The sequence below is a fragment of the Esox lucius genome, chromosome 21 (assembly GCF_011004845.1).
Source record: "Esox lucius isolate fEsoLuc1 chromosome 21, fEsoLuc1.pri, whole genome shotgun sequence".
Lineage (NCBI taxonomy): Eukaryota > Metazoa > Chordata > Actinopteri > Esociformes > Esocidae > Esox > Esox lucius.
In genome coordinates this window covers 2,810,956-2,838,800 of record NC_047589.1, presented here as the reverse complement: position 1 = coordinate 2,838,800, position 27,845 = coordinate 2,810,956, and the positions used below count along the sequence as shown (strand labels likewise).

At 38.9% G+C, this 27,845-nt stretch overlaps 1 protein-coding gene across 4 annotated transcripts in view; it reads right to left on the bottom strand.

Annotated features, from left to right (window-relative positions):
• LOC105006661 (cadherin-7) overlaps positions 1-27,845 on the bottom strand; it is a 205,428-nt gene that overhangs the window by 167,373 nt on the left and 10,210 nt on the right. For 3 of the 4 annotated variants that reach the window (XM_013132042.4, XM_020045164.3, XM_020045165.3), the window contains one exon: positions 16,806-17,391. The exons of the other annotated variant lie outside the window; for it this stretch is intronic. In XM_013132042.4, coding sequence (XP_012987496.1) covers positions 16,806-17,036 — 231 coding nt within the window. In that variant the 5' untranslated portion in view covers positions 17,037-17,391. The remainder of the gene's footprint in view (positions 1-16,805; positions 17,392-27,845) is intronic. 4 annotated transcript variants of the gene reach the window in all.

Below are 27,845 nucleotides of genomic sequence, written 5' to 3'. Positions count from 1 at the left end.
TACTGTACATATTGCTCTTGGTTTTGACATACATTAGGGAGAAAAAGTATTTTATACACTGCCGATTTTGCAGGTGTTCCTACTTACAAAGCATGTAGAGGTCTGTAATCTTTTATCATAGGTACAGTTCTACTGTGAGAGACAAAATCTAAAAAATCCAGAAAAAATGATTTTTAAATAATTAATTTGCATTTTATTGCATGACATAAGTATTTGATCACCTACCAACCAGTAAGAATTCCGGCACTCACAGACCTGTTCATTTTTCTTTAAGAAGCCTTAATGTTCTCCACTCATTACCTGTATTAACTGCACCTGTTTGAACTCGTTACCTGTATAAAAGACACCTGTCCACACACTCAATCAAACAGATTTCAACCTTTCCACAATGGCCAAGACCAGAGAGCTGTGTAAGGCCATCTGGGATAAAATTGTAGATTTGCACAAGGCTGGGATGGGCTACAGGGCAATAGGCAATTAGCTTGGTGAGAAGGCAACAACTGTTGGCGCAATTATTAGAAAATGGAAGAAGTTCAAGATGACGGTCAATCTCCCTCAGTCTGAGGCTCCATGCAAGATCTCACCTTGTGGGGCATCAATGATCATGAGGAAGGTGAGGGATCAGCCCAGAACTAAACGCCAGGACCTGGTCAATGACCTGAAGAGAGCTGGGACCACAGTCTCAAAGAAAATCATTAGTAACACACTACGCCGTCATGGATTAAAATCCTGCAGCGCACGCAAGGTCCCCCTGCTCAAGCCAGAGCATTTCCAGGCCAGTCTGAAATTTGCCAATGACCATCTGGATGATCCAGAGGGGGAATCGGAGAAGGCCATGTGGTCTGATGAGACAAAATAGAGCTTTTTGTTCTAAACTCCACTGGCCATGTTTGGAGGAAGAAGAAGGATGAGTACCCCAAGAACACCATCCCAACCGTGAAGCATGGAGGTGGAAACATCATTCTTTGGGGATGCTTTTCTGCAAAGGGGACAGAACTACTGCACCATATTGAGGTGAGGATGGATGGGGCCATGTATCGCGAGATCTTGTCCAACAACCTCCTTCCCTCAGTAAGAGCATTGAAGATGGGTCGTGGCTGGGTCTTCCAGCATGACAATGACCCGAAACACACAGCCAGGGCAACTAAGGAGTGGCTCCGTAAGAAGCATCTCAAGGTCCTGGAGTGGCCTAGCCAGTCTCCAGACATGAACCCAATAGAAAATCTTTGGAGGGAGCTGAAAGTCTGTATTGCCCAGCGACAGCCCCGAAACTGGAGAAGGTCTATATGGAGGAGTGGGCCAAAATCCCTGCTGCAGTGTGTGCAAACCTGGTCAAGAACTACAGAAAATGTATGATCTCTGTAATTGCAAACAAATGTTTCTGTACCAAATATTAAGTTCTGCTTTTCTGATGTATCAAATACTTAGTTCATGCAATAAAATGCTAATTAATTACTTAAAAATCAAAGTGTATCAAATACTTGTTCTCCCCACTGTAAATCCATCCACTTATCCTGTAGGCAAGTGTATGTTAAAAACACTTTATTTGTAAGGGTTTAAGGGTGCTTGTTTTGAATGGTGATGAGAAAACAGAATACCAATCACATTTCAATTGAAAGTTGCTTCACGCTGCACAGAACAAATGTATTTATTTTATCTTAGTTACCTGTTTCAACTGAATAGGGCTCAACAAGTCAACCATTTGAAAGACACAAAAGACCCAAGTATTGTCTGTGGATGTGGATATGTCAGGCATGGAAGTGGATAATATGATTTGTTGTGACTCACATTCTGGGGAAAACAGTTGTTGTAAAAATTGACACCCGTCACTGACTGAAAAAGAACATAGGGGATAATAACATCATTCTCATTCAGATAGTTGTCCATTCCCCTACAATCCGAGGAGATTAAAACCAACTCAAACAAGCACTACCACTTCAAACAATGAGATCCCTTAAACCTCAAGATGAGGAGGCCTTTGGGAGAGAACACATTTGATCGGTACACACAATCCATGCTGAAGTGAATACATTTTATCCTCTGCCCAAGAAACTCTCTGAATCTTTCCACCGACTTAAACATCCCTTCTGTGGAATAAGAAGGAAGAGTCACACAGAACTCAACAATAACCTTAGATGATAGCCCAATCCATTTCTGAATCATCCTAAAGTATTTTTGCAGCCCTGGGCATAATCTAGCTAGCCCGACTCAAAATGAATGGGCATCATTCCAAAAATAGGATGACTTAACACAAACTTTCCAACAAACCACTTCAGTGCACAATTTCATTCCCCATGAAAGGTAGAGACAAAGCAAAACAACACAGAGACATCAATACAAGTTTTCTATTTACGTAGTTGTGCATTAGACAACAATAACAGCCTGCAGTAACAGCCTAACTCGTCAGTTATTTGATACACCTAGATCAAACTAGTTTCACTATAAAAAACATTCATATACAAATGATTGTCGATAATATAATGATTATGATATCGACATTCAAAAAACAGCAATGGACAGGGTAAATTGACTCAGATTCAATTCAAGCTGTTGTGCCATTTGGTATATTTTAGTAATAATAGTTTTTTCTGAAGGCACAACAGCAATGATGTGGAGGACAATAAAAACCCATAACTGTTCAAACAAGCTGATTGATCCAAAGTCTCCCCTTAGCCAAAATGTTTAGAAAAAACTGAATTAAAACACACAAGACTACAAGGCACAGGTTGTGAATGGGTGGGTGTGTGCATGCGAGATTTTTTAAATATCTTTTTCCCCCTAGTTTTTATTTTCATACAATATTTTCCTCAAAAGGCAGAGGACACCTTGACAAGGTTTGTCTAGTTCAGATTCCTAAATATCAATACAGAAATTCAACTGATTCAATCCCCTACCTTTAACCATACCTTAGTGGAAAATAATACATACGATAAATACACAACTTCCAAGAATTCCCAGGACACATCATGTATTACTCTTGTCACAGGATGCATCTCATGTCAAGGTTGACTGCTGAGAGTGATATGTCATCAGTGATCCTCTGCTCTGCACCTTGCTCTCAGGGCCCAAGGGAAATACCTGCATAAGCCAGCTGAAGCAACGATGTAATCCGCCCCATTTCTCTATACAAGAGGCTAGCTTAATGCAGAGCGTAAAAATGCACACAGCACAGTACCCTGTGCAGGGCCAGTCCTGGTCAGTCCCTGCATTGGAGACCAAATCCTACTGGAATATATGTTTAAGGGTCTGTAGGCGACACTCTCTGGTCGAAACATCTTATTTCAGTGGGCAAGGACCACGAAGAGGACATTGCCCTACACAGGGTGCTGTTTTTGGCACTTCCCATAATCATGATCACAACATCCTCAGAGATCCCAGACTTCACAATGAGCTTCCCCACTCCCAGCTACTTTGCCTGGGGTAGTTCCGGGATATGATGGCTATCCCATGTCAGCTCAAATATCCTCCTCTTTTACTAGCCTATGTGGCTAGTTCCACCAGTAAGCTGTGCCTGTTTGTGGCAAGTGAGTGAAGTGAAGGAGAAGTTGCGATTGGGACTGACCACTCGGTAGAGATGCCAAGTGGAACGCCAGACTCGAATGATGCTAATCCATTTGAAAGGGAACCCTAAACCAAATGCTAATGAGGGAGCTAGCGTAGCTTCATGATCTGTCTGTTCATATATTATCATCCACAGGGCTGCTCTTAATTCCCCTGACACATATTCCTGCATGTGTGTGCGTTTGTCTTTGTGTTAGATTGAGTATGTTTGTATTTGTGTGTGGGGAGTAAACTAAAGGAGGGAAAGATGCTCTTTCTCAGATGTTTTCCAATCTCCTGCATCTTCTTGTGCTTCACTCTTCACATAGACCAAGGCCTACAGTTATGTGCTTGGCAGGGTAAAAAGCCGCATAATACTGCCCTGAAAGCAGACATTAAAGGAAGAAAAGGGAAATAAGTCCATCCATTAATTGGATAGTTACTCAAACTTCCCGTTTTTGGATCACGGCTCTAAAAATAAGGGAAAGGCAACACAAGGGTCCTGTCTTTTGTGCACTATGGAGGTCCATTTGATGTGAGTGAGTGTTCCATCTGCCCTGAGGGTTGATGGGTAATGCACTGTAGCCACTGAAACGTGAACAAACGTATAGGAAAGGAGGCCACTTCTGAGGTAGGAGCCCATCCACAAGTCAGTGTGCATTTTTCAGAAGTTTGCAAAATTGCTTAGAAACCACCCTTTCTGTACACGTTCAAAGTGCCGGAGCGATACAAGATGAAAGGTTAGACATACAAGTTGACTAAACTAATTGAGCATGAATGTAGTAAATCGACCACTAATTCAGCCCAGACTCCTCCCAGATACTAGTAAATATGCAGTCACTTGAACATCCTGTGCACAAAATGATAATCACCGCATAATTGTGTCATGTTTACCGCTTAACGTCTGTTAATTGTGAACGCAGCTCTGATGCCACCATTCCCATTTCCTCAAATAAGTGTGTCATCAATTTGCAGTCGATGCTTTGTACTTTTGATTGTCTTTACTGTAGGTTTTTGCCTGCTTGCTGTGACTGCAGTGGATTTCAAGGCCAGTACATTTACCACAGGCACAGTGCCAACAGCAAAGTGTAAAACTGGGCTTCCCAAAGATATTTTAGCCTGCAACTACAGTTTTACATGTACGGGATAAACGCCAGTGTCATTTACATTTGTGCTATAAGCGGCAAAAACACCTCCGTTGTGTATGTTGTTGAGAAGTAAGCCCACAAGCCGTCCACAGAAGAGACATTAGAACATGTAAACTTTCCCGCTGACAATTATCGCATAAAATGTATATACAGGTGCATCTCAAAAAATGAGAGTATCGTGGAAAAGCAAATTGTTTTACATTATTCAAAATGTGACAGGTTCATATATTCAAGATATATTCCACTTAAAGTGAAACATTTCAAGCATGTTTTGTTTCAATCTTGATGATTATGGATTACAGCTAATAGAAATCAAATATTCAAGATCTCTAAATATTAGAATAAAAAAGTTACAATACAGAAATGTTGACCTGAGAAGAGCGCTAATCAGCTTATTAACTCCCCGAGACTACAATCTCTTTGTCCGGTTCAGTACACACAACCACAATCATGGGGAAGACTGCTGACTTGACAGTTGTCTAGAAGACACTCATTGACACCTTCTACAAGTAGGTGAAGCCACAGAAGGTCTGTTGCTGGCTGTTCGAAGAGTGCTGTATCAAAGAATATTCATGGAAAGGCAAAGTGTGGTAGGAATAAGTGCACAAGCAACAGTGATGACCGCAGCCTTGAGGGAATTGTCAAGCAAAGCCGATTCAAGAACTTTGGGGAGATTCACAAGGAGTGGACTGAGGCTGGAGTCAGTGCATCAAGAGCCACCACGCACAAACGTGTCCAGGAAATGGGCTACAAGTTTCGCATTCCTAGTGTCAAGCCACTCCTGAACCAGAGACAATGTCAGAAGCATCTTACATGGGCGAGGAGAAAAAGAACTGGACCATTGCTCAGTGGTCCAAAGTCCTCTCTGCAGATGAAAATAAATGTTGGATTTCATTTGGAAATTAAGATACAAGAGTCTGGAGGAAGAGTGGAGAGGCACAGAATTCAAGTTGCTTAAGGTCCAGTGTGAAGTTTCCACAGTGTTGATTTGGGGTGCTATGTCATCTACTGGTGTTGGTCCATTGAGTTTTATCAAGTCCACAGTCAATGCAGCCGTCTACAAGGAGATTTTTATTAACTTCAATCTGCTGACAAGCTTTGTGGAGATGCTGATTTCCCTTTCCAGCAGGACTTGGCACCTGCCCAGAGTGCCAAAACGACTGGTAACTGGTTTGCCCATGGTATTACTGTGCTTGACTGGCCAGCCAACTCCCCTGACCTGAAATCTATAGACAATCTATGAGGCATTGTAAAGAGGAAAATGATACACCAGACCTGACAATACAGATGCTATCAAAGCAACCTGGACTTCCATAACACCTCAGCAGTGCTACAAGCTGATTGCCTCCATGCCACACCGCATTGATGCAGTAATTTGTGCAAAAGGAGCCCCAACCAAGTACTGAGTGCATTAATTGGCATACTTAGGAAACCTTTGCAGGTGTTTTGAGTTAATTAGCTGATTAGGGCTCTTCTCAGGTCGACATTTCTGTATTATAAGTTTTTATTCTAATATACTGGATTTTTAATTTCCATGAGCTGTAAGCCATAATCATAAAGATTGAAACAAAAAAGGCTTGAAATGTTTCACTTTGTGTCATGAATCTAAAATATATGAAGGTGTCACCTTTTAAATTGAATAACTAAAAAATAAATACAAATACATGATATTATGATATTATATTGATATTTTTGGAGATGCACTTATATGTACCACAATAAATCGGGCTTCCCCAATTTTGTGTTTTCACTCTGTGACAGAACATCTGTTTTTCACATAGATAATTTATATTTCACAAAGTTTATATCATATCGCTGTAGTGGGAGGGGAGGGGGGGGGAGCATGTAATCCTCTGATGCTGCACTCATGTAGCTCAACCCTGCACTCCCTGACCTATAACGTGAACAATTCAATTGAAAAACAAAGTGATATCTTTGAGGGAAAAATAAAATAAAATCACAATAACTTGGTTGCATACCTGTGTGCACACCCTTAAACTAATACTATGTTGAAGCACCTTTTGATTTTATTACAGCACTCTTTTTGGAAAGACGTCTATTAGCATGGCACATCTTGACATGGCAATATTTGCCCACTCTTCTTTCCAAAACTGTTCCAAATCTGACAAATTGCGAGGACATCTCCTGTGCACAGCCCTCTTTAGATCACCCCACAGATGTTAAATTGGATTCAGGTATGGGCTCTGGCTGGGCCATTCCAACACGTTAATCTTCTACTGGTGAAGCAAAGCTTTTGTGGATTTGGATTTGTGCTTTGGGTCATTGTGGTGCTGAAAGGTGAACTTCATCTTCAGCTTTCTAACGGACGCCTGAAGGTTTTGGGCCAAAATTGCCTGGTATATGTAAACTGTTCATAATTCCCTCCACCCTGACTAAGGCCCTGGTTCCAGCTGAAGAAAAACAGACCCAAAGCATGATGCTGCCACCACCATGCTTCACTGTGGGTATGATGTTCTTTGGGTGATGTGCAGTGTTGTTTTCGCACCAAACATTCCTTTTGGAATTATGGCCAAAAAGTTCAACCTTGGTTTCAGCAGACCATAACACATTTTCCCACATGCTTTTGGGGGACTTGATGTTTGTTTATGCAAACTTCAGCCGGGCTTGGAAGTTTTTCTTTGTAAGAAAAGGCTTCCATCTTGCCACCCTACCCTATTGCCCATTCATATGAAGAATACGGGACAATGTTGTCACATAGAAAACAGCCAGTACTTACCAGAAATTCCTGCAGTTCATTTAATGTTGCTGTAGGCCTCTTGGAAGCCTCCCTGACCAGTTTTCTTCTCATCTTTTCATCAATTTTGAAGGGACGTACAGTTCCTGTTAATGTCTCTGTTGTGCCATATTTTCTCCACGTGATGAAGACTGTCTTCACTGTGTTCCATGGTATATCTAATGCTTTGGAAATACTTTTGTACCCTTCTGCTGACTGATATCTTTCAACAATGAGATCCCTCTGATGCTTTGGAAGCTCTCTGCGGACCATGGCTTTTGCAACTAAGAAAATGTCAGGAACTTTATTTGTGATTAATCAGAGTCACTTTAAATTATGGCAGGTGGGTAATGACTTCTATTTAATAATTCTGATTAACCACAAATAATTTTGATTAATCACTAATAATTCTGAAAACAGCCAAATCACCCGTTATAAGGGGGTCTGCACACTTATGCAACCAGGTTATTGTAAGGTTTTTATTTTTCATTTTTCTCCCTCAAAGATTTCAGTTTGCTTTTCAATTGAATTGTTCACATTATATTTCACATTAAAAGTGGAAAGAGTTCTGACATGTTTTATCTTTGTCTCATTCTTTTACGTCACAAAAACCTGGCATTTTAACAGGGATGTGTAGACGTTTTATATCCATTGTATCTCAAAATCGACTGTCCGGATGGAAGAACAAGTATAGTTTTTTTTTAACAGTTAAAGATGCATTCCACAATTTTGTGGCACTGGTTCTAAAAGTGTCAACCAAAACAGGTCTCCAAAAATAGTACTCTATGTCATGTATGTGCCAAAATGTGACCCATGTCACCAAAACACTTCCTTTCAAACTTGTAAATTCACTGTTAATTGATGTATAATAGTAATTGTCCTTACAGATAATGAATTTATTGATTTTGTTTATACAGCCAGTCCTTTTTTATTATTACAGTCTGAGTCATATTTTGCCCTGACAGTATTTGTCATGAAAATGAAATGTCAATCCATATCTTTAAATTAGTATACCAGCATGTACTGTATATACAAAGGAGTGGCCCCAGAACAAAGCCCTGTGGGACCCCTTGGCTGGCTTTGTTAGAGTTGGATTTTTTAATTTTCAAGTGTCACAAAGTCATGTCTGTCAGACAGATGTCTTTAGACTGTTGATGAGAATCACAGGATTTACTGTGTAAAAGCATCTGTAATGTCTAAAGGAAAGATTTCCATCAGTTGCCATTAAATGATTTGTTACTAAAACAAAGTGGCGATTGAGAGGCTGATTGTGCTGTAGTATTTAGGAGAGATAAATCACTAAATATATTTAACCAAACACACAAAATATGTATGTGTTTGGTTATATTTGGTAATATTTTGTTTTATTTTGATGTTATATCAAAATATAACAAAAGAGAATTTTTGCAAGGAGCCTGCCTCCCTAACCACAAATACAATCTCTGAAAGAGTAACCTGTTTTTTTTCCTACGACTTTGATGTGATTCAATCTATTTCAATTGACAGCAGTTACAGCAAGTTACTTTGGACAGTATATTAGCAAAATTGAAAATGTTAAAATAAATACATGCAAAGAATGATGGCCATTCTTATTCTGATAAAAAGAAGACCATATTCCTAACAGGTCTTTTGCAAATAAATAAAATGCAAATACAGTTCTCTAAAGTATCTTCTTAAACAAGAAACCAGGCAAGCAGTTTAGCCGGCCCGCAATAGAAAGTGTTGCCATGTCAAGATTCAATCCCAGGTCGTCCACGTGAAAGGCTGTGTCGTTTACCACTACACCACAGAGCTGTACATTTCCAGGCTGTCAGTATAGCCTCTTGTCTATTTTGACACCCGGAATCTATATATCCTGAACAGATCCTCTTTTGCCACTGGCCGTTTTAATAGTTATTTGGCCATTTGTGAATTACATTGATACAGATAAACTGATTAAAGTTTCTCACTAAGTTTACCTCCACCACGAATAGTGTTTATGTATACTGTTTGCCACTGGCAAATGTATTTGTTTCTTTCATGGCAAAACAACAAACTTTTTTCTTTCATTCGTGAATTACATTTATGCAGTAGCTATCAATAAAGGCTACGATAACTAACTTTTTCATCAAGTGAAAAGACGAGAGAATCGCGGAATTTACCAGAAATAATTAATGAATGCCATTGCTCTCAATAGATTCAACCTTGGGTCTTCCACATGAGAGGCACGGTCTTTAACCACTACGCCACGGCATTACACGTTTCAGCAGTCATTAGACTCCATTGAGGATTGTGTTAAACTGACTAATGTTTCTTACTAAGTTTACCTGCACCATAGCGTCTATGAACTGTATTGCTTTTGCCACTAGTAAACCAGTAAAAGGCTTACTAGTATCTACTAACTTCCTAGGAATAATCATAAGAATTGAGCAATTACTAGCCAGACTGAAGATGAACTGTTCCATGCCAGAAACAGTCGCAATATAACTGTAAACTGTTTTATTTCAGGCTTAGTATAATGTCGATACTAACAGTTTTAAAAAACATAGTTTTCATCTATAAGGAATAATTCACAATACGTACTTCGCTTCGCCTGCAAGGAGATACAAAATTAGTTATACAAAATATACGAAATATAGTTTACAAGTCTACTTCTCTAACCACTACGCTATCTAACAAGGGTTAGTCAGTCACTCACTCAATAAGAGACATTTGTTCTTCTTGGCCGGCTCCGCTTTCGCGGTCTGGCAAAAATACACAGACACAGTGGCGGCCTGGACTTTGTCGAGGCCTCCCCACAAGTTCGGAGGACGAGGCCCCTCCTACAAACTCCTCAAAATGTATCTATTAGCTTATACCACTGCCTCCAATGTCAATACACTGATGGCTGTCTACCTTTTACTATAGACATTCAGTAATGAAATAGAGAGAAATAAAAATAAAGTTTGAACTACAAAAGAAATTGCATCAGCACAATTAATGGACAGTGCTATATAGCATTTTGACCATTGTTCAACACCAAGGGCCACACTATTACAGCTCATTGCTAGGAGGGACATTGGGAGAAGAAATGTAAAGATTTTTGCTGGACCTAAGCAGTGATGTCACAAACTGTTCATTTTGGTATTCATTTTAGATTTTGTCTAATATTTGTCATTTTGACTAAAATATCTTTCAGTTTTAGAAATAATATATAAATTGAATAATGATTTTGTCTAGTTATTGTCAAAATGACAATGAGTCATTATAGTCAACAAAATGCACATATGTATTATTCACATTTTAGTCCAATCACAATTATTGCCTCATTAACCTATAGTAGCCTAAACAAATCACCATATAAAATAAGGCTAATGGGAAATATCATAATGTATTGCCTGCATTTAGGCCTATTTATAAAAATTGTGAGCCCACCTTCGCGTGCATACACAAACTGAGGCGCATCTAGCAACATGTCATAATCATCACCTATTTTTTTCAGCTGAAGTAATCCAAAAAGTAATATTTATTTCCAAATGTATCTGTAATCTTTAATTACAATATTTTAGTTGGTAACATAACAGATTACAGTTACTGTTTTTTGTAATCCATGTAACAGATTACTTGTAATCCATTACTCCCCATCTCTGCATATTCAGGTATACCCACGACTCCAGGCACTATACCACGGTCTTTGCATGTGCTTCTATATTAGTATGATGTGCTTTCTGATGACATCTGAAAGTGCATCATGGAAAAAAAAACACTGAGAAACACTATTTCTAAAATCCTCCTATCCCAACTTTTGTAGATACACTCACCTAAAGGATTATTAGGAACACCGGAATACTGTTTTTGATCAATCAATCAATCAATCAAATTTATTTATAAAGCCCTTTTAACAACAGCAGTTGTCACAAAGTGCTTTACAGAGACACCCGGCCTTAAACCCCAAGGAGCAAACAACAGTAGTGTTGAATTTCAGTGGCTAGGAAAAACTCCCTAAGAAGGCCGAATTTTAGGAAGAAACCTAGAGAGGACCCAGGCTCAGAGGGGTGACCAGTCCTCTTCTGGCTGTGCCGGGTGAGATATTAAGAGAATTGGAATAATAAATGCATTTCTCTGGGCTAAATCCAGAGTCTATTTGATTTTAGACTAGGTCAGAAGTATGACCAGGTGGACAAGGACAGGGACAGCAACGGGCCCCCAAACCAGGTAATCCGCAGGTGTGGGCCAGGACCTCAACTCCTTCTAAAATTTAAAACTGGAGGAAACTGAGAAAAGTTAGTAGTACATCCCTCATATCCCCCAGCACAATAATATAGCAGCATAACACCTTGGAACTGAGACGGGGGGGTCCAGTGACACTGTGGCCCTACCCGAGGGAGGCCCCGGACAGGGCCCAACAGGCAGGAAATCAATCCAACCACATTGCCAGGCATCAACCAAAGGGACACCCACCAACCGCAACCCCCCTAAATGAGGGCCGAGTATTGCTAGCGGCGTACAGCCCAATTGCACAAGTGCGCAACAGAGAGTCAACAACAAGCCAGTGACTCTTCCCCTGAAAGGCATTGGAGGGAGGGCATCCCAGTGGCGACGAGAGCCCACCTGGCAAGACAGCAAGGGTGGACAGTATCAAGCCTACTGGTTACCTTCACGCCCCCGGGCCAGGCTACACCTAATTATAAACCGTGCTGTAGAGATGAGTTTTTAGTAGACACTTGAAAGTTTGCACTGAGTTTGCATTTCTAACCTTAATTGGCAGATCATTCCACAGGCCCTGCCGCCAACTGTTTGTTTAGAAATTCTAGGTACAATTAAAAGGCCTCCGTCTTGCGATCTAAGGTTACGTGTAGGCATGTATGGCTGGATCATTTCAGCAAGGTAAGTAGGAGCAAGTCCATGTATTGATTTATAGGTTAAGAGTAAAACCTTAAAATCAGCCCTAACCCTAACAGGCAGCCAATGTAAGGATGCCAGGACAGGAGTAATGTGTTACATTTTTTTTGTTCTAGTTAGGATTCTAGCAGCCGTGTGCAGCACTAATTGAAGTTTATTTATTAATTTGTCTGGATAACCAGAGAGAAGAGCATTGAAGTAATCTAATCTAGAAGTAACGAAAGCATGGATTAATTTTTCTGCATCAGTTTTTGATAGAAAGTTTCAAATTTTTGCGATGTTTCGAAGATGAAAATAAGCAACTCTTGAGACATATTTGATATGTTCTTCAAAGGAGAGGTCAGGGTCAAGGGTAGCGCCAAGGTTTTTTACAGTTTTTTGGGATACGACCATGCAGCCATCGAGGTTCAAAGTGAAATCTGCTAACAACGCTCTTTGTTTTTTGGGTCCTAAAAGGAGCATTTCTGTTTTATTTGAGTTTAAGAGCAAGAAATTCTCTGTCATCCACTTCCTAATATCTGAAACGCATGCTTCCAAAATAGCTAATTTAGGGGCTTCTCCATGCTTCATTGAAATATATAACTGTGTCATCAGCTTAAGAGTGAAAGTTAATATTGTGATTTCGGATTACATCGCCCAGAGGGAGCATGTATAGTGAGAACAATAATGGGCCCAGAACCGAGCCTTGAGGAACTCCAAAGCATACCTTTGACTCGTCAGAGGATATGCCATCCACACTAACGAACTGATATCTTTCAGATAAATAAGATTTAAACCAGGCTAGAACATGTCCACGTAGCCCAATTTGCCCTCCTTTCGCCTTCAGAACTGTCGTAATTCTACGTAGCATTGATTCAACAAGGTGCTGAAAACATTCTTTAGAAATGTTGGCCCATATTGATAGGATAGCATCTAGCACTTGATGGAGATTTGTGGGATGTACATCCAGGGCACGAAGCTCCCGTTCCACCACATCCCAAAGATGCTCTATTGGGTTGAGATCTGGTGACTGTGGGGGCCATTTCAGTACAGTGAACTCATTATCATGTTCAAGAAACCAATTTGAAATGATTCGAGCTTTGTGACATGGTGCATTATCCTGCTGGAAGTAGCCATCACAGGATGGGTACATGGTGGTCATAAAGGGATGGACATGGTCAGAAACAATGCTCAGGTAGGCCGTGGCATTTAAACAATGCCCAATTGGCACTAAGGGGCCTAAAGTTTGCCAAGAAAACATCCCCCACACCATTACACCACCACCACCACCAGCCTGCAAAGTGGTAACAAGGCATGATGGATCCATGTTCTCATTCTGTTTTCTGCTGTTGTAGCCCATCCGCCTCAAGGTTGTGCGTGTTGTGGCTTCACAAATGTTTTGCTGCATACCTCGGTTGTAACGAGTGGTTATTTCAGTCAAAGTTTCTCTTCTATCAGCTTGAATCAGTCGGCCCATTCTCCTCTGACCTCTAGCATCAACAAGGCATTTTCACCCCCACAGGACTGCCGCATACTGGATGTTTTTCCCTTTTCACACCATTCTTTGTAAACCCTAGAAATGGTTGTGCGTGAAAATCCCAGTAACTGAGCAGATTGTGAAATAGTTCAGGAGATTGTCTTGACCTGGACCACACCCCTAAATGCATTGAAGCAACTCCCATGTGATTGGTGGATTAGATGATTGCATTAATGAGAAATTGAACAGGTGTTCCTAATAATCCTTTTGGTGAATGTATATTTAAGATAATTCCATCTAATCTCATTTTTGTCAACCAAAATGAAAAATATTTTTCATTCAGTTTGACTTTTTTCTGTTTGTAGTTAATCAGTTATCATCTGAAAAATAGGTATTTAACAAATATCACTTATTTACATGTTGGGAAGGCTGGTTGCAGGTATAAAGCATATTTCTTTTACTCATGTCTACCATCATCTAACAAAACGTAATGATTAGCAAGCGGTGTAATGCACATAAGATACGTAAAGGCCATTGTTGCCAGGTTCAGGGATTTTCAGACTATTTATCCCCCTTTTGACTGGAAGGGGGAGGAAGATATTTTATGTAACCGATTTCACAGGCTTCCTTTACCTGGCAGTAAAAACTCAGGGTCTCCTAACTAGTGGAGTTCTCACCTTCAAAGTTTTTGCCGTTCTTTTTTTTATATAGGCCCATCTAGTTTTTTGCTGTGGCTGCGGGGGTTTCCCAGCCACCAGTGATGTGACTGTAGTTCAGGCTTGTTGTTATTTTCTAATTACAATTTCATCAAATCAGCATTAAACTAAATTCCTATTACAGCTTCGCTGTGGCAATTATTTGGAGAAATCTGGCTTAGCAATTGAAAGACCAAAGAGGTAGGTTTGTTATTTAGCTGGAATTGGAGGGTTGAAAACACAGTTAAAAGTTTATATTCCTATTCCTAATGACCTAAGCATTAGGTGGCTAGCTAAATAATCTCTTGATTTTATTCAGTAAAGACAGCTCTGTGTCATCAGAAGAAATGATAAAACTAAATGTTAGTTTACCAAACCAGGTCTGATTGCTGTCTCTCTACTGATCATTTACACCATGTACGGGCGCATCGTAAGCTAAAGTAGCCTATAGTTACTAATATAGTTTGTTTTTCTCCTTCAGCATTGTTGCATTAGCTAGGTATTTGTGACTTTTTATGATGACTAGGATCTGTTAGTTTTTGATAGGGACTTACTGGGGACTTTTTTGCAGTTGTAAGTTGTAATTTTTATTTGCACAGGACAAGCAAGGCTGGAGGTTATTTGACCGCCAGTATGTTGATACAAATCAGATCAGTCTGTCACAGGTATGTGACTAAACATGTGTATGTTAAAATCATGCCATATATGGTGGTCATAATTCAGATGCTGAGCCTTGTGCTGAAATCCAAAATATTTGGCAGGTTTATTAGCATTCGTTTTTTCGTCTGGTCTCTGTCAAGAAAATCACACCAGTATTTATATCTAAAATACAATGCGTAGCATCATCAGCAGTTGTACTGGATAAAAATGGTTTAAACAGTTGAAATACAAGATCCTAGACATTTTCCATATGCACGCAAGCTTACCATTGTGGATACATATGTTTACCATCATCTTAGTGAGCATTTGTCCTTTGCCAAGAGAACAGTTGTGTCATATCAAGAAGCTGATTAAACAACCTGATCATTAAGTAGATGGACCTTGTGATGGGGACAATAAATAGACAATCTAAAATATGCAGTTTTGTCAAACAAAACCATGTCATGGATGTATTATTAACCTGTTACTACAGTCTGCTAAATTAGATGGTATTTTCTCTGTATGCTGCGGTTACTTTTCTGAAAAGCTCCCTAATATTGATTTTCCAATTTTCCCATTTCTGAATTCCCCCTCTCAACATGTAACCAAAACCTTTTGTTGAAACCTTCAAAAAAGTTTTAAACATTTATAATAAAACCTCCTGGCCGCACCACTAGGGGGCACTGTTTTTCCTTTTCACTAAAGACAGATTGTTATAAGATTATTACTTTGCTAAATAATGGTGTGGCCATCTTTAATGTTTTTTTATGCACACTAATGTTTTATTTAAAGATGTTAGATAACACAGACATAGAGGAAGATGTGTATAACTATGGAAGTCATGATGTCACATTAAATCCCATGAAACTGAATGTTTATTTAAAAAGTATAAAATATATCAAAAAGTATGCGCAGAGTATGTCAGCACAGTCCTGACCGCTCTGCACATTCCCAAATAATAAGAATAACAATAAAAAGCTTTATGATTGAAACTGGGGACTCTTAATTCACAAGATCCATGATAACAAGTATGTAGATTGAAGATTAGCACTACTTCAGCACTCAGTAGGAAATAATGGAAAAATAAAATGTCTAATTCCTGCTGTCGGAGCTACTAATCTAGTTGAGAGACTATCTGGAAATGAGTGCAGATCTTGCAAACACATGCAGACCAGAGCGATTATCCTGCAGATGAGCGGAAAGCTCAAACCTGATTTGATTATAAGACCAGAAAATTCCTACAAAAAAAACTGATCCAGGAAACCCCAGTGAGATCCATCTGCCCATTTTGTGCTCAAGCTCAAAAGAGGCTATCTATACTTTGTAAATGCTTTATGTAATTATGGAATGAGCTGCAGTTAGTAGCACCTTTCGTGTTGCTGACAAACTTGTATAATTTCAACACAGAGCAACCTGAAAAAATATATTTCTTTACACAATAATGCATTCTGACTTCAAGGATTCAAATTATCACAAATTATCATTAGGTTGCTTGTCATTTGGAAGGAAAAACACTTCAGATAATTGCAACTAATTCCTTTAGCAAGAACTTAAAATAATAATAAATAACTCTGTAAAAAGATGTATGTGTTTAAAAATAGTTAAGTGACAATTAGAGTGTATTATATTTACATATGTTTTCATAAAGATCTGAATGATTAAATCTGGTAACTTGATCTCTCAAAAGATGATTACAAAAGAGTAATTGCTTCACTTAAGAATCCAACACTTACCTTGCCAACATAAAGCGGTTCTTCACCCGTGTACTCCTCCAGGACAAAGAATTGGTTCCATACCCAGCTGCGTTTGTGTCTGCGAAGCAGCTCCGAGGGGCCTTCTGCACTGTGTGGAGCCTGGTTCTGGGCCCCAGAGGACACAAAAGCCCCAGAAACAGAAATCAAACTCCAGCAACCCTGCTCCCAAAGGGGAAGCAGCAGAGCCAGGATAGGTCCTGCTCTCCACATGGTTCCTGAGTCACACAACCTCGTTTAGACCCCTTTCTAAAAGCACCAACCCCAGGAGGGAGGAAGAAATCACACAGCACAGAAGAAAATGTCAGTCCCTTCAAAGCCTGATCCCCACTGTCCTCCTGACCTGTTGCTTCAACAAAAATACAAATAAAAAAGATAAATAAAATAGATCCCTGTAGATCAGAATACTTAAATTGGAGAAAAGAGAAAGAGTGAAGCTCTATTTGTTGGTGCTTTTGTTTCTTGCGCTTGATTGTAGACAAAAGCCGTGATAATTTCTTTCAATTTGGAGGGAGGTCAGTGGCAACAGGGAAAGCTTGCGTCTTCACCACCGAGGAATAGTTGTCACCTATCAGAACAAAGGAATGAGGAAAGAGAGACTGCTATCAGTAAAATCGCCTAGGTGACCTCAGCTACATTAAACAGCAAGTAATGCATTGATGATGCAATAATTATGATTTTTCCACCCCTGAAAAATAAACTGACCAACATGGAAAATAATATGATAAATAAAATCAGCATAATATCCCTCGGGGGCTAGTAAGTTCATCATACTAACCTATTTCACTATTCTTAACAAAAGGTAACTGAGTGAGGTCAAATGTTAATAAAAATATAATTAAGCCAAAATGCTGTTTTCTTTTTTTCTTCAATCCAAACAAACAAAGCAACTTCCACATCCACAGCAGAAAAACATTCAAGTGTCGTTCAGATTTCTTCCATGATTAATTCCCATTACTTCGGCTTTACCATTTCCAAGGTCCTTGCATTTATTTCATTTTTTTTATTTTCTTTGTATAAACGCACAGAGTAATAGTAATGTGCCTCTCCACTCAACACTAACAAGGCATACGATATGTGTGGCAAGCCCTCATCCACAAGATTAAAAATAAATCAGAGCTGTCAGCAACATGACGGACAGGCTCATGTTTTGACCTCTAATCCCAACAGTCTGTTTATGTGAGAGGACAGTCGAGAGCTGCATGTGCACATTCACTGACATATTGTGTTATATCTAATTACTAGCTTAGCAGGCTTAGCCCAAAAAGACTACTAGCATTTATTGAAAGCATCAGAACACACAAAAGTTAGTCAAATTAATAAGTATAGAAGTATAGAATGTGAATCCATATAACTTGTAATTTTATTCAACAGAACCCCCTACAAAAATCCCAGGAGGCTGGGAAGAAACAAACCTAGTGTCTTGACTGTGCTCTGTTTCTTCCCTGACCTATACTTTTCTCTCCTCTATGTATATTGGCAGGTGCCTTGGCAAATGGAGATAATTGCCTTACCAAGCATTGACCTTTACCTTTTCCCACACAGCCTTTCTAGCACTTATATCTCCTCTTCCAACCCATGTGCCAAAAAAACAGCGAACACCACATCCCACTGGAAGTAATTTGCTCCACTCCGCTCATGCCTTAACAAAGTAATTATCAAGTACTGATAATTAACACATAGAGATAAACGATGGTAGTATGTGCCACTCCTGAAGTGTTTTTATTCAACGGCTAGTGCTGTGTTTGAAGAGGTACAAAGTGCAGTGACATTGTACAGAATTTAAATCAGCCTGTTCATACATTCACAAAGTTATGGAATATATTGCCAATATAGTAGAAAATATGATCAAATTTCAGCCGACTAATATTCAATGTAAGCAATGGTTACTGGACATATTCTCAAACTGGATGTGCACAAAACATAATGGTGGAGGGACAGAAACATATGCATCTGTGCACCCACGCGCATCTACACATACGACCAAACACACACATTCAAAAGCATAAGAAAAATGCAAAGTTCCCGCATCCTCCTGCATTTCCAAAGACATGTTAATAGCAGGCAGCAGTGGTAACCAGAACAGATCTGGCTGGAGGGCAGGAAGAGCCAAGAGAGCTGTGGAAGCAGGCAGGTTGAGACTGTGGTATATAGCAGGGTCAGACTGAGGCAAGCAGGCAAATTAATGCCTTTTATTGTGTTTAATACAGAGCACCACAAAAGAGAACTGGGAATGAGTTTTAGCGAGTCAGGATCTCTCTGATGTGATTTGCATCAATCCAAAGGCGAAGATTAGCATTACTAGGAGCGAGAGAGGGAAGAACTGAGCGATTCATTTTCCTTTTTAGGTTTTGCTTGTAGAATGCATTTGTGCTTGCACCATTTGCAGTTGATGGGAAGTGACATAAATAAGAATCACCTTACACATCCCTGTCTTGGAAGGTGTTAAATCACTTTAATCAGTAGTGTGAAAGATACATTGCAGTGTTGGAGAGACAATGACAGTAAGTAAATACTCAACTTTACCCATGGATAATAGGTCTCCCATAGCACTTCTTTTTCTTTTTGCGCTTTCTCTCTATCTCATTCTCTGTGAGATGTCTAATCCCATTTGCCTGCCTCACAACGGGATTATGAGTGCTTAGTAACCAATCACTAATTTCTGCCCCTTCATATACTCAGTGAAAAGCTTATACATTTCAGAGTGTCTACCTGGGACACAGCAAGTTGTTAAAATCCATACAAATGTGCAGTTCACTACTCCGTCTTGGCTGTGGCCTCATGTAAACTCATTAAGATTAATAGTAGCTTTTCAATATGCAAACTGAGACTGAGCCAACTACTAACATAACTCCATGTACACAGAATTACAGAATCTTAAAATCTTGATCTTGTAGTTGATGGAGCCCTAAGGAACACCATATAGCTCTTGTTTTTCTTCCCCTGATTTGGAATGATTTTCAGACAAGTCACTGTGAATTATGGGCAACCAGTTGAAGTGCAGAACTGTAATCACAGTGTCTAATCACAATAACTTTGGTCTTATTAATGGACTATAAGTGCCTGGTAACCAACAAGGCATAATGCCCTCGATGTCTGAACGATAAATTGGTTTGCCGATAATTATCGGTCCATGTTAACCTTTCACATAAATATTTGAAGCAGTCTTTATTAGACACATACAGCTCCAACATAATACTATTACTAACAATAATCAAAATACACTGGATTTGTAGCGCCTTTCTTACAGCTGAGGTATAGTCAGGGGCACCTTACAACATACTGCACGAATGAGCAGCATCCACCTTGGTGACTCTCACTGACCAATTTGTGTCAGAACTGTCACCACACATCAGCTATGGGATGGAGAGGTGAGGAGTGATATTCAGTGCCTTTAGAGAAGTTATGAGACCCCTTCCCTTTCTCCTCATTTTGTCATGTTATAGACTTTATTTATTATTCATTAAATAAAATATTACATTCCAAACACACAATAACCCCTAATGCCAAAGTGAACACATTTTTGGAAATGTGTACCACTTTTATGCTAATAGAAGTGGTACATGTACATACATCACTGTTCAAAGGTTTGGGGTCACTTAGAAATGTCCTTGTTTTCGAAAGAAAAGCAAATTTTTGTCAATCAAAATACAACCATGTTTCCGAAAAAGTTGGGATGCTGCGTAAAATGTAAATAAAAACAGATTGAAACCTTATATTAAATAGAAAATAGTACAAAACAATATATCAAATGTTGAAACTGAGGCATTTTATAGTTTCTTGAAAAATATATGCACACTTTTAATTGGATGCCAGCAACACGTTTAAAAAATGCTGGGATAAGGGCAAGAAACAAATGGAAAAGTGTAATTCCAAAAAAAAAAAATCCTGGTGGAATGATTACATTTTAGTTGACGTTTAATTGTCGCACAAATAAATGCGAATTCAATTGTCTATATTGTTAATGTTATGCTACTATTATAGTGTAAGACTAATACAGTAATATTGTAACAATGCACGTGGTGGATCCGGAGATGATTCTTCAGGTTTGTGGTGTTTGCGCTTTTGAGCTCTACCTTTGTGGAGCCAATCCGCCAATTTGCCTCCTCCAAATTATTGGCCTCATATATTTCCCCATATCGAAAATAAATATATTTTTGCAATGCAAAATGTATGTAACATGTATGCTGAATATATGTCGAATACATTTAGCTTAATTCAAAATAAATTTCAGGTATCAAAATGTATTTCACCTTTTACTCTGAAATGTATTTAAAAATGTATACATTCATTAATCTTTATTCAAAATACATTTCAGGTATCAAAATGTTTTTCACCTTTTATTCTGAAATGTATTTAAAAATGTATAAATACATTTAACTTTATTCAAAATTCATTTCAGTTTTGTCCAAATGTATTTCACCATCAACAATGCTCTCATTATAATTGAAATGTATTACAGAAAATACATGACAAAATTTATTTTGAAGCCCATATTTAAATGCATTTTTCAGGTCGTTTGAAAGTAAAAAGATGAAATGTAATTACAGACGTATTGATTATATCACATTTAGGTGTTGAAACACATTTTATAGATGTGCACATTGCCAAAATACATTTCACCTTAGTCACAAATATAGTCTAACCTACTCAGGTAAACTTGGTAATACCATTACTTGCCCTACCCATCAACCTAATACTGTTTGGAGTAGTGGTTAGCGCGCCTAGCTGTGGAACATAACGTTTCACCTCTCGCTGCGCTGCAAATATTATAGCCAAGTTACTTGAAATAGCCTTAAGTAGCAAAACCATTTTTCAAGGTTTAATATGCAATGGGACAACATATAGGCCTATTTCTATCCATACATTTTAATGTGCATTATCGAATAAAAAATGAATATTACAATATAAATAAAAATATTTTAGACACGCTTGAGTGTTTTTTCCGATCAGTTGTTGCAACAGACTGAAATGCGTTTGTCTATAAATAATTACATTACTGTGCATAACAAAACAAATCAAAACAAAACTTGGTTTTAACTAAGATTTCAGTTTCAGTAAATGATCTATGCCTAAAACTTTCTGCAGAACTGTAAAACACTCTTCTGCTTCCATGTGCTAAACATCCTAACTGATGGAAATTGACAGGGGCGTAGGTTTGATTTTAAATGTGAGGGGGACAAAGACTGGCGTAGCGTGGTGACGCCGGGCCGGGGTGCAAGCTGTCCTTATAAGTTATCCACCTTTAAAGACAAAATTTAACCTCACCTCCACGGCTGACCTTTTCTCCCTGGCTGTCTGATCCTGCAATGACAAGGACCTTCTCACGGTCATCATCCGATTCTGCTAAAATGCAGGACATAATATGACATGAACAACTTGAGCTACATTGACGCCTGCAGAACCAGAGGGCAATGTTTGATCAATAAGACCCACATCAGGTTGAAATGTCAAATGCAGCTACTTGTGTAGGGAACTACAACGTTAGACAACTTTTTAAGAGATCAACTATTAGGGTAGTTAGTTAGCTATATCTTCTAATGTCTCATAGCTACCTAGCTGTACCACTCACTTTGTCTTTGCATAAAAAATGCCTATTTGTCTAACTTCAGTCTTTTCTTGGCTGGTGTCATACAGTGCTAGCTGTGAGTGAGGTGAACCTAGTGTAATGTAGACTGTTTGCTAGCTATTGAAATAACGTTAGCTGACAAGCTAATATATATTTTGAAACTATCAATATCATTCATATATAACGTTAGCATAACTACACCATGCCGGTTTTAGAAAAACACTCTTATAAGATAAATATCTAACTCATTCATACGTAACGGAAGGTAATTAGCTAGAGGTAATGACAGCTAGGTTACCAAACTTTCATGAGCCAGAGATCGCAGAGGCTAGTTGCAACCGTAGCCTCTACTCTACTATGGTAACCAGACCTATCCAGCAACTACTTTACCTCAAGCAAAGTGCCTGCGTGTGGTCCTAAAGCCAGACTGATTCGAATTACGCAATTGCTTACCTTACTGCCACTGCAATGTTCTAGAGTTTGAACTTTTAAAAGAGTTGTGTTGATAAAAGTGTGGGGGGGGGGGCATGTCCCACTCATTTATAATGAAACCTACGCCCCTGGAAATTGGAATAATTTGGCATATGTTGAAACATATTTAACACTGGCCTAAAACCCCCTTATTCAAATTGGAAACATATGATTTTGGAATCAAAATATTGTGCAAAAAGATTGTTAAAAGATCGTTGTCTATAAAATAATTGCAATCTGGCTCAAATAATCGCGATCAACCAATTATATAATAATTGCGACAGCCCTAAATCTCACAACTAATTAGGTTAATTGGCAACAGGTCAGTAACATGATTGATGATAAAAAGAGCATTCCAGAGAGGATAAGTCTTTCAGAAGTAAAGGTGTGGAGAGGTTTACCACTCCTTAAAAGACTGTGCAGGCAAATAGTGCAACAATTTGAGAATAACGTTTCTCAACGTAAAATTGCAAAGACTTTGGGGATCTCATCATCTACGGTACATATTATCATTAAAATATCAACAATTCTGGAAAATTCTCTGTACGCAAGGGACAAGGCCGAAAACCAATATTGGATGGCCGTGATCTTCCAGCTATCAGTCAGCTCTGCATTAAAAACAGATAAGATTCTGGGGTGGAAATCACTGCAAGGGCTCAGGAATACTTCCGAAAACCACTGTCTGTGAACACACTGTCGCAGTAAGTTAAAACTCGATCATGCAAAGAAGAAACCATATATAAAAAAGATCCAGAAACACTGCCACCTTCTTTTGGCCCATGCTCATTGAAGATGGACTGAGGCTAAGTGGAAAACTGTACTGTGCTCTGACGAATCAAAATGTACAATTATTTTTGGGAATGATGGACACCACATCCTCCTGACTTAAGAGCAGAGGGACCATCTGGCTTCTTATCATAGTACAGTTCAAAAGTCAGTAGCTGTGATGGTGTGGGGTTGCATTAGTGCACACTGCATGGACGATTTGCACATCTGTGAAGGCTGACCTTGATGCTGACCAAACAATGGAGCAACATATGCTGCCTTCCAGACAACATATTTTTCAGGGAAGACCTTGCTTATTTCAGCAAGACTATGCAAAACCCATCTGCACATATTAATACAGCATGCCTCTGTAGTAAAAGAGTCTGGGTGCTAAATTGGCCTCCCGGCAGTCCAGCCCCGTCACCCATTGAAAACATTTGGCTCATCGTGAAAAGATAAATACAACAAAGGAGGCCCCAAACTGTTGAGCAGCTGAAATCCTATATCAAGCAAGAATGGGAATACATTTCACTTTCAAAACTACAGCAATTGGTTTTCTCAGTTCCCAGTTATAGAGTATTGTTACAGAATATTGTAATACTGGACTGTGACATTGCTTCACAAAGTCTGATAAGAATGTTTTAACCTGCTAAATTTGTACATGTCTACCTTGGGAACCACATTGCTGCTATGCATTTCAGTTGCACATGCTACCTTGCCCCTTTAATTTTCTTTCATTGCAAATTTAGAATTGCCATTTGTACTACCATTGGCCTTCTGCAGATGTATACATCCCACCTATAACATACATTGTTCTTAATTGTTTCACTTGCAAATTTTCTGCAATCTTCTATTTGCACTTCTGGTAAGATGATAACTGCATTTTGTACATTACTTGTACTTGCTCAATGACAGTTTAAAAGAGATGCAACACAGTGGTAAACATGCCCCTGTCCCAACATTTTTTAAACATGTTGCTGGCATCAAATTCAAAATGGGCATGTATTTTTCCATAAACATTAGAATTTCTCAGTTTCAGCATTTGATAGGTTGTCTTTGTACTATTTTCAATTCAATATAGTGAGAAATAATTTGCACATTATTACATTCTGTTTTTGGAATAACATATTTTTCATAACAACCCAAACTGAGCTCACATGCATCGTGTATCCTGTGATCACCCTTGAGATGTCTCTGGAACCTGATTGGAGTTCCTTAATTGACAGGACATTACTTCGAATGGCACACACAGGTCAACAGTATAGAAATTGTGTTAAAACAAATAACTGGGGAAGGTTATGGGGGAAAAAAGCATTTTAAGTTTCCAGTAACACAGTGGGCTCCCTTCATGGTCACACTGAAAAAGTTTGGAACCACCAACACTCTTCCTAGAGCCTACAGTCCGGCCAGTCTATGTAACCAGACAAGAAGGGCCTTGGTCAGGGAGACCAAGAACCCAATATCTACTCTAACAGAGCTTCAAAGTTTATAGCAGAGATGGGAGAACCTGCCAAAAGTACAACCCTATATACAGCACTCCTTCAATCAGGTCTTCATGGTTTGGACAGAAACCCATCCTGAGTAAAAGACATGACAATCAGAGTGGAAAGAAAACAAATCTTGTCTAATGATAATAAAATCCAATGTTAGGCTGATTGCTAAGTGCTACGTCTGGTGAAAACAAGGTAGAACTCATCACCTGGCTAATACCATCCTTACGATGAAGCATGGTGGTGGAGAAGGTCAGGCACATTCATACCACACATTGATTTTTATGTACTGTGAATTCAATGTGTTTAGTTATGCATAGTGTTTGTGACACATTTCATAGTGTTTGTGATAATGGTGTTGTGCCATTTTCTCACCACTTAATCCATAGTATTAGAAGGGTAATCCACCTCCAAATACACAATTCATTGTTATTATTATTGGGTGAAACAACTTTTTTCAGAATGAATTAACTTCTATGTGGTCTGCTTGTTAAGTATTTAAATTATATAATAGCTATATTTTGTTGGGACTGGAGATTAGGGTAACACTTTTCACAATACCTTTCAAAGAATTTACTCCACTCCAGATCAGCAAATCAGCCAGTTTGATAGCATAGACATACTTGTCAAAAAAGAAGTCCATACATTTCTAACGTTATAGCTAAATTTAGTTAACATTTCCTCAATGTACACAGTGCCATCATATTAATGAATGTTTGAGAAAGGCTGACCTAAATCATGCTTGTTCCTATCACTTCTGCTCTAAGGGCTCCACTGGCCTGCTGTTCTCATCTGTCCTGGCTTATCTGCAATGAGTTGCAGCTTGTCATTAATTACTTTAAAAGTTACTGTATACTGATAAAACCACTACTTATGGCCTTTTCCTTTTAACTTCATGTTTGATTATGTCATACACAAAACATTTGTGTACATTGCAGAGGAGGAGGAACCAGGAAACAAAGAAAAACAAAGTTACATTTTCTGATTTTAAATTTAGATTAGAATTAAAATACCCTGAATTGAAAACACATTTTTGAATTTCATCTTTTAGGCAAGTCAAATTGACCACAAGAAAATAATTAAGCAATGTGTTTTATAGAAGATAATTTTTGTATTTAGAAATGGTTTCTAAGGTACCATCTTAGGTATTGTCTTGGTGACTTGTTATGGTGATACATTTTCTAATGATCTAGCCATTGAAGTAAATTTAATTAGCCAGCCATAGCCTGTCAAGATAGACCGTTGCAGTATGGGTTTTGTAGCGAACATGAATGAAAAGATTTCATCAACTAATTTCACATGTCATTATAAGTTTGAAATGCAGTAATATTCTGTTGTCGTATTGGCATTATTTAACTATGTATATTATCGTAATGTGAGGTTTTGGGTGGATTATTCCATTAATTTATCTGACATGTTTTGTAATAATTAGTAACAGATTGAAGCATCAGATTGAAGCATCATTAAATATCCTTCCAAATAAAAATGTTTGCAACCCAATGAGATAAATCAGCGCTAACAAGGTCACATGATCATCTGAGATATTTCAGGTTAAAAGTCCCATACTGCAAACCATTCATTGGTTTAGAAGAGAAAATTAGACTTTAAACAATCAGACTATGCTGTTTAAAGCAGAACATTGTGCTTTTGGAAAGAGCATGGCAAGTTCAAATGGTGTGATTTGTGACTGGAGTGTAACTTTTACTCCCCCAACGATGCCATGTTCTGTTAGCTCTCAGACGGACCCCTTGAACCAGGCAAAATCAAACTGAGCACACTTATGCTGCAGTAATAGCAGGGGTCTGCTCTTCTAACACTGCTCTGCTCACTTGAAGAAAAGAGGCACATTTCTCCCCTAGAATGTCTCTTCTCCCTTAGGCTCTCTTCCCAGCACCCTTTTGGGGAAGACATTAGCATTTTCAGCCCTCTCCCTTGGTCTCTTTGACGTTGGACTGAAAAGCAAACTGCCGTTAGCCATCCCCCATGACTCCTTTTTCTCTTGCAGCCTGTAATCAAGAACCAGGATTATAGGGCTCACAGTGTTTTCTCTGCTCAGTAGACCTCTCTGTAGGCATTTGAGCCCTAGACTACTAGCTGGTACTCCTACAACTCCACTAAGCATTGTCTTTTCTCCTTCATTCTCTTTCTCTTCTGCATCCTAAAGAAGAAAGCAACTGAGAAGGCTTACAGCATACCAGTCTCATAGCTGTCCTGTCAAACTAGTCAAAGAAGCCTTGCTCCCAGTGCTTTTTATCCTTTCGCCACACTTCCTGATGTCTTATGTCACTCTTTGCTACTGATGTCTTGCTCCCGCTTGTTACAACGATGGTTGTTTCTGGACTGCCACTCCCCCCATTTGCAAACAATGACATGCAAATACAATGTATTAGACCTATGAAGCTGGTCCTAAGGGCTATCAATATGCTCGGTCTCATAACCACCTTTTTTGCATGCAAAACCTCCTTTATTTTTGCCACTTACAATAAGTATTGTGGCAACCCGAGAGGTGTGGGGGTTGTTTGAACACAGTGGACACCAGGCAGTTGGATGTTAGGTTTGAAGACGATTCCTTTTATTCACTACACAGAAGATGGACTGAGGCTAAGTGGAAAACATCTTCACAGAACTCAAACATTCAAATTGCTCCTCACTGCCCTCTTGCTTAAGCACAGTGGTTTTTTTCAGCCAGCTCTCTCCTTTCCACTTGTCTGCACCTGTGGGTTGTCG